This window comes from Herpailurus yagouaroundi, unplaced genomic scaffold (assembly GCF_014898765.1).
Source record: "Herpailurus yagouaroundi ecotype Mexico unplaced genomic scaffold, PumYag 220, whole genome shotgun sequence".
Classification (NCBI taxonomy): domain Eukaryota; kingdom Metazoa; phylum Chordata; class Mammalia; order Carnivora; family Felidae; genus Herpailurus; species Herpailurus yagouaroundi.
Genome location: NW_024412451.1, coordinates 9656902 through 9670081, shown reverse-complemented (window position 1 = coordinate 9670081; position 13180 = coordinate 9656902). Strand labels below are relative to the sequence as shown.

The following is a 13180-nucleotide window of genomic DNA, read 5'->3' as shown; positions in this document are numbered from 1 at the left end:
GCGGCGGGGCGAGAACGAAGGGGCGTGGCGTGAAGCCACGGGCTTGGCTACGGGCAGTGTTGCTGGGGGACTCTGAGCCTGCTTCCTGTCTCAGTTGAATACCCACAGGTGGCGACTTCACCTGAAACTTCATTAAAGTTGAAATCTAACATCTGTCAGGACACACTTAGTTCGTTGAAATGAAATAGAAAATTCGCAACATCAAAAAGTCCGTTCCTGTGTCACTGTCACCACATGCCAGGTGCTCCCCAACAGCAGCAGGTGGGCAGTGGTGACTACAGTGGATGGTGCAGGTGCGGGAAGTTTCTGGGTGCACTTCCGGAACACTTGTAACACCGTGGCAAGGCCACCTAAGCGCTGCCAACCCTTGATCCTGTCTGCAGCTCTGGACAGTGTCCACCCGCTGGTCACTGACTTCTGGTCACCTCACAGGCATCCAGAACTAACCCTGATCTCGCCCCCCCGGCCCCGCCCGCCCCCGTCGGGGCGCGTGGGAGACTGAACCTTCCCAGCTGCTGCTTTCTGTCCCCCCCTCATCTACTGCAACCTCAGAACAGACCCAGGATGCCAGCACCCTGGGCCCAGGGACATGGCTCCTTGTCCAATTCCTGCCACCCTCTCCCTGGCCTCTTAACCTCTCCCAGGTCCCCTGTCCCAACACCCTGGGTGAACCACTTTTCCTATCTGCACCAGTAGCCAACATCCTCTTTACAGTAGAACCAAGAGAGTTTACGAAGCCAGCGGTGGCCTGCGTGGCTGAAACATCACAAGGTCGGGAAGGTATCTGTAGCTGGTAAACTCCCCTCAACAATACACATCAGTCAGGACGGTTCACCGTCTGAACCATCTATCTGGAGCTCAGCCCTGTGGTTCTCACAGTGTGGTCCCTGGACCAGCAGCGTGGGAACTTGCTCTTGGCTCAGGTCATGATCCCAGGGTCAGGGGATCAACCCCCTGCATCAGGCTCTGTGCTGACAGTGCAGAGCCTGCTTGGGATTCTCTCTCCCCCTCTCTCTCTGCCCCTCCCCTGTGTGCACTCGCTCTCTAAAAAAAAACAAAAAGTGCCACTATGTAAAAACGGGAAGGCAGTTCCCCCAAATTTACGAACAGAATTACTATGAGATCTAGCAATTCCGTTTCTAGACGTGTCCCCAGAAGAATCGGAAGCAGGTCACTTGCAGAGGTGTGCACGCCCAGGATCCTAACCGTATTGACAAGAGCCTAAATGTGGAAGGCCCCAAGCATCCGGGTATGGGTGAGCGGAGGAACAAAATGTCTGCACGTGAGAGTATGATTCAGTCTTAAAAAGGAAGGAAATCCCACCACAGGCTACACCGTGCACGAGGACATTGTGCTTAGGGAAGCAAGCCTGTCCCAGAAGGACAAGATACCACATATACGAGGCACTCAGTCAAGGTCACGGGGGCAGAAGGGAGAATGGTGGTTGTTTAATGGGGCAGGGTTTCTTTCTGGGAAGAGGAAGAGAGCCCCGGAGTCGGATGGTGGGACGGTCGCACAGCAGTGTGAATGTACTTAATGCCGCGAAGCTGCACGCTTAAAAACGGTTCCGCGGGCAAACCGTATGTTATGAATGTCTTAGCATAATTCTTAAAAAACACTTTTTTTAGAAGTTAGAAAAAGATAAAAAGTAAGACGGACCAAGTCACCTCTCTGCTCAAAACCCTGCAGAGGCTCCCAGCTGAGTCCCCAGCACACCCCCTGCTCCTGCCTCAGGGCTGCTGTACTCGCTGTGCGTTCAGCCAGAAAGGCTTTCCTGCCATTCCCTCGCCTCCGTGAGGCGGCCCCCACCGTCCATTTGAGGTTCAAGCCCTCTTCCAAGTATCCTTGTATTCTCCTCCCTACTTTTCCAGCTTACTCTTTTTTTCTTATTTTAGAGCGAGCACGTGTGTGCTGGTGGGGGGGTGGGGGGTGGGGGTGGAGGGGGCCAGGGGGAGAGGAGAGGAAGAGTGAGAATCCCAGGAAGGCTCTCTACACTGTCAGCACGGAGCCTGACGCAAGGCTTGATCCCATGACTCTGAGATCATGACCGGAGCCGAAATCAAAAGAGACGCTTAGCGGCCTGAGCCGCCCAGGCGCCCCACAGCTGACTCTGCTCTGTTGACTGGCTGATGGTCCCCCTGCAAAACTGAGCTCAGTGTGCACAGGGGTTTCGTTTGGTTCCCCGATGTGTCCCTAGCACTGAGAACACGGGCGCAGAGCTGGTGTGGACACACCATGAGACGGCATGATAAACACTCCTCCGGGCGCCGGCCCACAGGTAGCATTCAGAGCTTAAACAAACAGAAGAACCCCAAAGGCCTGGAAGCCGAGACGGAAGCGGAGAAGGCGGCATCAGCAGGAGTGCCCTGCACCTTTCTCTAGCCCTTTGGTTCCTGGTAAAGAACTCAGCCGACGCCGGAATGTTCTCTGAGCCCGCACACTGAGCACTAGGAGACGCCACTGTCTAGCTGCAGGGTCACCCTCACGGCCACCCACCCACACAGGGTTGTTGCGTCCTGTCGACAGTTAACAGTGAAGAGAGGTCACCTAGTGCGGCCCAGGGTCCCGCTGGCTGGGCAGGTATCAGGCACTCAGGTCTCAGATTTGGGAGCTCCGAACCCCTTTCCCGACCCACCGGACGCTGACGCTGTGCCCCTGGGGGCCTCTCTCCGGAGCAGGTTCCTCATGAGAGTGCTGGATGCCTACGGCGATGACTACCGCGCCAGCCAGCTCACCATCGTGCTGGAGGTGAGCGCGGCCTCCTGGCGGGCCGGGCGGGCTGGGCGATGGGATGCAGCCTTCATCTGCTGCCCCTTCCCCCCACCAGGACGAGGGCAGCCAGGGCACAGATGCTCCCACCCCTGGCAACGCGGAGAACGAGCCCCCAGAGAAGGAGGGGCTGTCCCCGCCCCGAAGGACACCGGCACCCCCGGAACCCAGCAGCCCGACCCCTGGTGAGGGGCCCAGCGGGCGCAAGAGGCGGCGAGGGCCCCGGGATGGACGCCGAGCCGGAGCTGTGCTGACTCCAGAACTGGCCCCAGTGCAGGTGGGAGCCGGGCCCTGCAGCCCATGCAGGCTCAGGGCTGGGGCAGCTGGAGGAAGCAGGTTGGGCTGCAGGGGCTGGGCTGGGCAGGGAAGGAGAAAGCTGGAAAAAGCCAGGTGGGGACTTGGGTGGAAAAGGAAGGAGAGAGACCTGGAGAAGGGAGGGGTAGGAGGGGGGCAGGAAGGAGGATGGAGAAGGTTGGGAGAGACCTGGAGGAGGCTGGGTAGGCGGCAGGTCGGAGGACTGGAGCAGGCGGGGACAGAGGAGGAGGAGGGTCAGAGAACAGGGGTGGAAGGGAAGGCAGGGCTGTTGGGGCTCTCCCCGAGGTGCCTGAGGTTGTCTGAGGAGGCAGAATGGTGAGGCCAGCGGCCTTTCTCTAGGTCCCAGGCCTGCTCATGCCTGCCCCTCTCTCCCCCAGATTAAGGTGGAGGAAGACTTCGGCTTCGAAGCAGATGAGGCCCTGGACTCCAGCTGGGTTTCTCGGGGGCCAGACAAACTGCTGCCCTACCCCACTCTAGCCAGCCCCGCCTTTGACTGACCCCCCTGCCTCCAATAAACTGACCCACAGACTTGCCTTGGCCACCGTCTACTGTTTCCACCTCTGATCACACACAAGGTCAGATTCTGGGGTCGCTTTTCACATTTTATTGGCCACAGGGGAGGGGGCCTCCTCCATGTCAACGGAGGTGCTCACAGTTTCTTCAGCCACTCCAAGCTTGGACCCTCAGGGTCCTGGGGGTGGCTGGGCACGTCAGGCATGTTCCCATCATCTCGGAGGGGCACTGTGGGGCAGAAAGGTGGCCCACTGAGACCAGCAGATCTCGGGAGGCCCATAGAGAAAGGCTAGACTGGCAGTTTATACCCAGAGAGGGAAACGGGACCCCAGGGGGGAGAGGGGACACAGAGAAGCAGACGTATAGAGACCCAGAGGGATGAGAGAGCAGAGAGGGCAGAGACCCAGAATGACAAAAATCCAGAAAGCAACAGAGAAGGAAACCCAGAGAGGAATACAAATCTGCAATGACAGGAAGAAGTGGAAACACAGACAGGAAATAAGTTGTATGGCACGTGGTTTGGATCTCAAAAGAAAAAAACAAAGTCCAGCCTGCACTGCAGAATCTGTCCCTGCCGAGGAAAGACCCACCCATTCTTACTCCTCCCCCAGCACAGGGAAGTCTACCCACACCCCCACCCCTTCTGGGCAGCCCTCCTTCCAGCTCACCTGGATAGTTGTAGGGCGTGGCCTGGTTGATCATGGTGGCATATTTGGTGAAGGGGCTGATGGTGGGCAGAATTATAGCTGTGGAGAGACAGGAGTGAGGCCCAGGGGACAGTGGCTCTGGGGCGGGGGGTTGGGGGTGGTCAGGGGCAGAAGCCGAATCTTGGCAAAGTAGGAGTCAAATGCATGGGAGGAGGGGAGCAGGGAGGTCCTGGCCCCTCCAGGAGGCCCCTTGGCACTCTGGGATCCCCATTTATCATCAGGAGAGGGGGTGGAGGGAAGAAATAGGGGTGGTCACCGAGTGAGTGCAGGACCATAGAGGTGGTCATGAAGCAGCAGGGGTGGTAGAGGAGGGGAGCATTTTGGGAATGTTCCAAAGAAATCATGAACTGTAACAAAACCAGGGAAAGGGGGGGTTGTCATTGAGAAAGGATTAGTCTCTGAGAAATTGCAGTTCACCTAGGGTGGGAGCCAGGAGTCCCAGAGGGAGTATAAAACAATGTTCTAGGCCAGCACTGTCCAAAACAAATGTAAGGGCCACATCTTTAATTTCCCACCTTCTAACACTCACATTAAAAATAAAGGATACAAATGATTTAAAAAATTTTTTAACCTGGTACATCCCAAACAACTCAGCATATAGTCAACATACAAAAAGCTTGAGATATTTTATATACTCGTCCTGTTCCTTGCAATCTGGTGTGTACTTTCCACCAGCGTAAAAGTGCTTCTTCTCAGGTGCTCAGTGGCTAGTGTGGCCGGTGGCGGCCGTATGAGACAGGGGCTCTAGAACCTTACCCAGTGTGTGGCCCACAGATAAGCCGTGCTGACAAGGCCTGGGACCCTGATATAAACGCTGCATCCCAGACCTATGCAATGACAGCCTGCGAGTGACCCCCAGTGCACGTTGAAGTATGAGTAGCCTTGTTCTAGAACAGAGGTTATCAATCAAGGCAGCTGAGGATTTGCAAAGGATACAGATTCCCCTGCCCCACCTCCACTCCACTCCACACTCCACAGTGAATCTGGTTGATAGCGAGTGTGGAAAGTGGGTACGATTCGGACATTTTTACCGCTCCGGTGCTTTTAATGGACACCCAGGGCTGAGAACCTGTCCCTTAGAGGGATCACGGCCTCTTGGGTAGGTGTGTACGGGTGGGAAGGGGTCATAATATTGGCGAGGGGGGTAGGCAAGGGGTCGGCGTGGGGGCGCTGACACACGAGCGGAGCAACAGAACGTTGAGGGCGGCGACGGGGCCTCGGAGCTCCAGGATGGACGCAGGTGGGGAGCGATGGGGCTTTTGGCGAGGGCGGGGAATGGGGGTAAAGCTGGGACGCCAGGTGGGGGCGATGCACGCTCACGCACCGAGGCCCGCGATGGTGAAGGACGCGACCAGCACCGGCTCCTTGGCCCAGACATCCTTGAGGAAGGCGGTGAGTCCTGGAGCGGGGGCGAGGAGGGTCACCCCTGCAGGGGATGCCCCTGATGACCTCTAACCCTCTCGCGCCACCCCCACCCTGAAGGAGCCCTCTCGTGATCTCCGCGTCCCCCGCTAACCCCGACCCCTCCGCCTCTACCGGGACTCGGCCCTGCCCTACCCCCGACACTGCTCGGGGCTCCCGGAACCACCCGGCCCCGCGCGCCTGCAGCGCCAGCACTTACTCCCGGCCATCTTGGTCGCGTCGTCGGCGGCGGCAAGAGCGCGGAGCACTCTGGGAGTTGTGGTCCCTGCGCCGGAGGCTTCGCTGAATCTGCGCGTGCGCATTGGCAAAGAGCAGCTGTCCTGGGCCGCGGCGAGGACGCGGAGGGCTCCGGAACTTGTGGTCCCCGCGCGCGTCTCCGCAGTCTGAGCCCGCGCGTGCGCACTGCCGCAGAACAGCTGTCCAAAGCGGTGGCAAGAAAGGGGGCGCCGCTGCAGATGTAAGTGCAAACCTGTTTCTTTCGCCTAGGAGTCACTCCGGAGCTGTACTCCCAGTCCTCCAGCTGCGACCCATCTAAGGCGGAATGCAATAGTCCTCAGTTTAGAGTTTGCTCAGGAAAGCCCATTTTATAGATGGAGAAGCGGAGGCTGGGAGAGGACAAATGACTGAACCATCATTTGAGGTCGCAGCTCAACATCAGTTCGTCCTGGAAGCTTTAACTCTCATCCCAGAGGGTTAAGGGCCTTCTGTGGATTCTCTCAGCGCCATATGTGTCCTCCATAGTCGCTCACCTTTTTCTTTCTTTTTTTCTCTCTTTTTCTCTTTCTTTCTTTCTTTCTTTCTTTCTTTCTTTCTTTCTTTCAACTCACACGGTCGGCCTCTCTCTTTACATCAGCCTGGGAGCTGCTCTAGGGCAGTAATAGGGTCTGACTCCTCTCTGTGCCCCCAGAATAGTGCAGCACAGGGTCTGGCACGTAATAAGTGCTAGTTGTCTTTTTTGTTTTTTTTTAATTAGTGAACTGCCCATTCTCCCAGCTTTTTCCACAGCACCATGGGGCTGTGACTCTGTCACCCAGAGGCCCCCACTTCCCTCCTCTCTTCCTTAAACAGAGCTCTGACTTTCTGATATTGCATTTCCTGAGACGTTAGAGGGCACGGCTGAGCCCTGGCTCCTACTTCTGCTCCAGCCGAGATCTGCCCACCATGATCCTGGTGCTGATCCTGCTGCTGCTGGCCCTCTGTGAGCTGCTCCCCCCTTCTCCCTGGGTCCCAGGCTGGCTGGGGTGCAGGGAGATAGGCTGTGTGGAGCAGGTGTGGGGCAAGGAAGGGGGCTACTGAGTCTCCCTGAGGGCAGGTACAGGATAGGCAGCACTAGCTGAGGGTCCCGAATTCTAGGCCAGAATAAGGGGACAGGGCAGGGGGCCCAGATCCTTGGGTCCTAAAGCAGGAGGACACATGGACCCTGAATTCCTGTTCCTGGAAGGGAAGAGGAGGGCGTGGGGACAGGATTCGCTGGGTGTGGAGGCAGGAGGATGCTAGGGTACCTGAACTCCTGGGGATAGCAAGTGTAGAATCCTAGATTCTGATGTGGGAGGGGATGAAGCCAGACCACTTGGGTCTCTGGGGAGAAGGGAGCTGGGGGCCCAGACTCCTGACCCCCAGGGAGGAGACCCTGTGGGCTCAGATTACTGTCTCCTGGAAAAGGGGAAGGGAGTCCAAGGGCCTGAACACTGGGTGTAGAGGCAAGAGGGGGCTGGGGCCAGACTTCGGGCTTCTGAAGTAGGTGAGGACTGAAGTCCACAGTTATGGCTACCGAGAGAGGTAAGATCCTGTTTCCCAGAGGAAGGAGGGCCTGGGGACTTAGGTTCCTGGGTTCACAATGAGATAGGATGGCAGCAGCCTAGGGCTTTGAAAAGACTTAGCCCCTCCACCTTCCGCAGGGCCTCCGAGTGATGCAGACATCACGCCAACTGGTGAGTAACACCCTCCATCTGTTCACCTGTATGCTGCTGACAGCCCATTTCCAACTACTCAGATTTCCTCTTGGTGCCCAGCTTCACCCCAGATTTCCGTAGTTTCCTCCCTCCCTCCCTTCCCTTCTTTCATCTTGTCTCCCCTCTCCTTCCTTTCTTTCCTTCTAACCTCACTCCCTTTAGTGACCAGGATAGGTGAGTCAGCTAAAGAGATGTAAGCTTCACCATATTATTCATTGACAACTTTGAACAAATTACCGCTTGCTGTTTCCTTCTCTGTGAAATGGGCTTTCCTGTGGATGTAATAAAATCACCCACGTGTACGGGTCGCCTGTCTGGCTCAGCGGGAAGAGCATGGGGCTCTTGATGTCGGGGTCATGAGTTTGAGCTCCATGTTGGGTGTAAAGATTACTTTAAAAATAAAATAAGGGGCCCCTGGGTGGCTCAGTCGGTGAAGCATCTGACTTCGGCTCAGGTCATGATCTCACGGTTCGTGAGTTCGAGCCCCGCATCAGGCTCTCTGCTGACAGCTCAGAGCCTGGAGCGAGTATTTTAAAAATTAATTAAAAAACCCTTGGCTCAGAGCTTGGCATAATGCAGGGCAAGAAATAGGATCTCTGGGGGCGCCTGGGTGGCTCAGTCGGTGAAGCATCTGACTTCGGCTCAGGTCATGATCTCACGGTTCGTGAGTTCGAGCCCTGCATCGGGCTCTGTGCTGACAGCTCAGAGCCTGGAGCCTGCGTCAGATTCTGTGTCTCCCTCTCTCTCTGTTCCTCCCCTGCTCGCACTCTGTCTCTCTCTCTCTCTCTCAAAAATACGTAAAGATTTTAAAAAATAAAAAAAATAAAAAAAGAAATAGGATCTCTGGCAATGCCGAGTATTGCCCCATTTGGAACCCTACATCCACGAGAGTAAGATTCTCCACCCTGAGATAGCCTTGGGTTTCTTTACAGGTTTTGTCTTTTCTTTTCTTTTTCATTCCTTTTCTTTTCCTTTCTCTTTCTTTCTTTCTTACCTTTTTTTACTTATTTATTTTGAGAGAGAGAGAAAGCACGAGTCAGGAGAGGGGCACAGCGAGAGAGGGAGAGGGAGAGAGAGGGAGAGAGAGGGAGAGAGAGAAAATCCCAAGCAGCTCCACACTGTCAGCTTGAAGCCCAATGCGGGGCTCAAACCCACAAACCGTGAGATCATGACCTGAGCCGAAGTTGGATGTTCAGATGGCTGAGCCACCTAGGCACCCCTCTTTTCAAGTTTTCTGATTGGTGAGGTCTCTTCTTTCTCTGAAACCTCCTCCACTACATGACAACTTCAAACAAGAATCACCTGGAAAACAACTGATACCTTAGCTATCAATTTATTTTAAATTATTATTTTTTAATGATAAATCTAACATATATTCATGATTTAAAAATTATTACCAAAGGACTTAGAAACTCCCTCTTTCACTTCCGCATCTTCCTTAAATAAGCTCTGAATCCTTATTTAAAAAAATCCCCATGCATTCAGACACATGTATGTATTTTTATACTTCTTTGTTTTCTTGCTGAGGCAAAATTGATATTTCATGACCTACAATGTTCTGCCTCTCACATTTTTCACTTTACAATCTGTGTTGCAGATGTTTCCATATTATTATAACTAACTCTGCTTTTTTAAAAAAAATACCGTTTAACATTTGCTGATGTATGGTAGGATTCTATTTTATTGGTCCTATTGATGTATATTTAGGTTATTTCCAGTATCCTCCTCCGGCCCTACCCCAATCAATAATTCAGCGAGTGCTCCAGTATGAGCTTTTTGTGCCCATATAGCTACATTTGTGTAGGGCAGAACAGGAATTATTGGGTTGTTTGTCATTTCCTCTGTGTATTTTGATAGAAATGGACAAATTGCCTTCTCAAAAGGTGCACTTAAGTGGACCTAACTACTTGTTTCACTCTGTCTTCACCCAAACAGGATATAAACCATTGTTTAAATTTTTGACAAGCTGATACGCAAAAAAAAAAAAAAAAAAAATCTTAACTGTTAATTTTTTTTAATAACTACTACTAACATTAAGCAACTTCCCCTCCCCCCGCCATGTGTTTTAATCGATTGGACTTCCTCTTCTGTGTACTGCCTTATTCATATAATTTGTCCAATTTTCAACTTGGCTGGGTTTGGGATTTCTTTCTCCTTTTTAAAAAGTGTTTATTTTTTTTTTCAACATTTATTTATTTTTGGGACAGAGAGAGACAGAGCATGAACGGGGGAGGGGCAGAGAGAGAGAGGGAGACACAGAATCGGAAACAGGCTCCAGGCTCTGAGCCATCAGCCCAGAGCCCGACGCGGGGCTCGAACTCCCGGACCGCGAGATCGTGACCTGGCTGAAGTCGGACGCTTAACCGACTGCGCCACCCAGGTGCCCCAAAAAATGTTTATTTATTTTTGGGAGAGAGAGAGGATGGGAATGCAAGCGGGAGAGGGACAGAGAGAAAGGCACAAAGGACCTGAAGCGGGCTCTTCACTGATAGCAGTGAGCTTGATGTGGGACTTGAACTCACCAACTGCAAGATCGTGACCTGAGCTGAAGTCAGACACTCAGTCAACGGAGCTACCCAGATCCCCCTCTTTCCATACTCTTAATCTCTGTGATTAATGAATAAGTCATTTCTGTCAGGGCTGCTGCTTGTCTTCTAGCTTATTTCTTCTACTCTCATACACAACTTTAAAAATTTGAAGTCATCAAATTAATTAACCTTGTCTCTCCTGAGTTTCTTGTTTTATGTTTTAAGATAGCTGTCTCTGCCCCCAGGACAAATATATTTTCCTGTATTTTCTTCTCATACTTTAACAGTAAAACAAAACAAAATAAAATAAAACAATGCAGGTCTTCAATTAACCTGGAGCTGGTTTTGGGGAATGGTCTCAGGTACAGATACAACTTTTTTTTTTTTTTCTACCCAAATAGATAGCGAGTTCTGGCAACTATTGAAATATGTTGACTATGTTAAAAATAGTCAAGAGCAATTTAAAATTGCAGATTTCTGGGACCCAATCCCTTGACATTATGTTTAAAAACCATGGAGTAAGGGGCGCCTGGGTGGCTCAGTCAGTTAAGCATCTGACTTTGGCTCAGGTCATGATCTCATGGTTCATGAGTTCAAGCCCTGCATCAGGCTCTCTGCTGACAGCTCAGAGCCTGGAGCGAGTATTTTAAAAATTAATTTAAAAACCCTTGGGGCGCCTGGGTGGCTCAGTCGGTTAAGTGTCCGACTTCAGCCCAGGTCATGATCTCGCGGTCCGTGGGTTCGAGCCCCGCATCGGGCTCTGTGCTGACAGCTCGGAGCCTGGAGCCTGCTTCGGATTCTGTGTCTCCCTCTCTCTCTGACCCTCCCCTGTTCGTGCTCTGTCTCTCTCTGTCTCAAAAATAAATAAACATTAAAAAAAAATTTAAAAACCCTTGGCTCAGAGCTTGGCATAGTGCAGGGCAAGAAATAGGATCTCTGGGGGCGCCTGGGTGGCTCAGTCGATGAAGCATCTGACTTCAGCTCAGGTCATGATCTCATCACAGATCATGAGTTCGAGCCCCGCATCAGGCTCTGTGCTGACAGCTTGGAGCCTAGAGCCTGTTTCTGATTCTGTCTCTCTCTGTCTCTTTCTCTGAGAAATGAACAAACATTCAAACAAACCATGGAGTAAAGCTTAGGAGTTGCCCTGATGCTCTGACTTGTAGCTAGTGTTGACAATCCTTGATTGGAGTCAGTGCGTCCTATTTTACAAGCAGGAAACCGAGGATGAGAAAGAAGCAGTGATTGCCCCAGGTGATTCTCTTCCCACCCCATCTCCTCGGGCTCTCAGGAAGCCCAGGGACCCAGGCAGCCCTGTTTATTCAGTCCCCCCAGCCTCATACCCCAAGCCGTGGCTAGGGGCTCAGCCTGCCGCAATTGTAACCCCTGGGGTCAACGTGACCTTGAGTTGCCGGGCACCTCAACCTGCCTGGAGGTTTGCACTCTTCAAGTCTGGAAGGATCATCCCTGTGCTGTACCGGGGCGTGTCCATGGAGCTGGCAGAGTTCTTCCTGGAGGAGGTGACCCCAGCCCAGGGGGGCAGTTACCACTGCTGCTACCGGAGGCTAGGCTGGGGTCTGGGTGTCTGGTCCCACCCGAGTGATACGCTGGAACTGCTTGTGACAGGTGAGGTCCTGGGGCGGGGAAAAAGAAGGGACACTGGGGCAGGATGAGGGAGGGAAAAGGAGGATGGACATACAGGGAGAGAGAACTGAAAGAGACATAAAGACAGGCTTGTACAATGACCCAGAGGAAAAGAGCTACATGGGGAGAGAAAGAGAACCAGAGAAGCAGGGGTGATTCTTAACAGGGAGGACTGTGCCCCCCAGGTGATCTTTGGCAATATCCGGAGACATCTTTGGTCGCCGTGACTGGGGAAAGGTGTGCTACTGTCATCCAGTGGGTAGAGCGAGACCAGAGATGCTGCAAAGCACGGGGCAGCCCGCACCCTCCTCCCGTATAACAAAGAATTATCCAGATTTATCCAAAATGTCACCAGTGCTGAGGTTAGGAAACCTTGGGAGAAACCCCGAACCACAAGGAGAAAATATTGGGGAGACACTGCCTCTGAGATTCAGGACAGTAAAACACACGGGACGGGGGAGAGAAAAACACAGAGAATTTTGGTGAGGCAACAAGCGGAGAGAGAAAAGGGGACATCCAGGGAGATGGAGATGCGGAGAACACAGAAAGGCATACTTGGGGACGAAGACACAGGGGGAACACAGGGACAAGGACGCAAAGGGCACAGAGATCCACGAGGAGGCAGAGAAACTGAGGGAGACACAGGCAGAGATTGAGAGGGACGGACAGACTGAGGGCGGGGAGGGGGGAGGGTGTACTAGGGGGGGTCGGGGAGGCGAGGGGGAGGGACGGAGGGAGGGAGGCCGAGGCGGCAGGAGGAGGGGGAGGAGGCAGAGGGGCGAAAGCCGGGGAAGGGGGCGGGGGCGCAGGGCCGCACCAGCGCTCGCCCCCGTCCGTGCCCCTCGCAGACGAGCTGCCGCGCCCGTCGCTCGTGGCGCTGCCCGGCCCGGTGGTGGCGCCCGGGGCCAACGTGAGCCTGCGCTGCGCGGGCCGCCTGGGGGGCATGAGCTTCGCGCTGTACCGCGTGGGCGAGGCGGCGCCGGTGCAGTACAGCCGCTCGGCGCAGCCCTGGGCCGACTTCCCGCTGCGCGGCGCCCGCGCGCCGGGCACCTACAGCTGCTACTACCACACGCCGTCCTCCCCGTACGTGCTCTCGCAGCGCAGCGAGCCGCTGGTCATCAGCGCCGACGGTGAGGGCTGCGCGCGGCCCCAGCCCCTGCTCCCGGACCCCCAGCCCCTTCTCATGGGACCCGGGGGTCCGGGCCCCCAGCCCCTCCCTACTCCCCATCCTGGGGGTCCGGGTCCCCAGCCCCTTCTCATGGGATCCGGGGGTCCGGGCCCCCAGCCCCTCCCTGCTCCCCATCCTGGGGGTCCGGGTCCCCAGCCCCTT

At 54.3% G+C, this 13180-nt stretch overlaps 3 protein-coding genes across 8 annotated transcripts in view; 2 read left to right on the top strand and 1 right to left on the bottom strand.

The window, feature by feature from the left end:
* Positions 1-3623, top strand: part of TFPT (TCF3 fusion partner) — a 7483-nt gene extending 3860 nt beyond the window's left edge. For both annotated transcript variants that reach the window (XM_040457900.1, XM_040457901.1), the window contains exons 4-6: positions 2679-2748; positions 2828-3046; positions 3462-3623. In XM_040457900.1, coding sequence (XP_040313834.1) covers positions 2679-2748; positions 2828-3046; positions 3462-3581 — 409 coding nt within the window. In that variant the 3' untranslated portion in view covers positions 3582-3623. The remainder of the gene's footprint in view (positions 1-2678; positions 2749-2827; positions 3047-3461) is intronic.
* A 50-nt stretch (positions 3624-3673) lies between these two features.
* On the bottom strand, positions 3674-6048 carry NDUFA3 (NADH:ubiquinone oxidoreductase subunit A3). Of its 2 annotated transcripts, none has more exons than XM_040457904.1 (4): positions 5926-6048; positions 5629-5703; positions 4266-4343; positions 3674-3825 (listed from the first exon to the last, which is right to left on the bottom strand). In XM_040457904.1, the coding sequence occupies exons 1-4, from the start codon at positions 6026-6028 to the stop codon at positions 3734-3736; spliced, it is 348 nt and encodes a 115-aa protein (XP_040313838.1). In that variant the 5' UTR covers positions 6029-6048; the 3' UTR covers positions 3674-3733. The 2 variants fall into 2 exon arrangements, with proteins under 2 accessions (XP_040313838.1, XP_040313837.1); XM_040457903.1 differs by having other exon boundaries at positions 5629-5730; positions 5926-6043.
* Positions 6049-6213: 165 nt separating this feature from the next.
* The window catches only part of OSCAR (osteoclast associated Ig-like receptor), an 8373-nt gene continuing 1406 nt past the window's right edge, over positions 6214-13180 (top strand). The window contains exons 1-4 of one of the 4 annotated variants that reach the window (XM_040457891.1): positions 6214-6924; positions 7625-7657; positions 11424-11832; positions 12699-12980. In XM_040457891.1, the coding sequence (XP_040313825.1) occupies positions 7637-7657; positions 11424-11832; positions 12699-12980 (712 nt within the window). In that variant the 5' untranslated portion in view covers positions 6214-6924; positions 7625-7636. The other 3 variants (XM_040457893.1, XM_040457892.1, XM_040457895.1) reach the window with 3 other exon arrangements.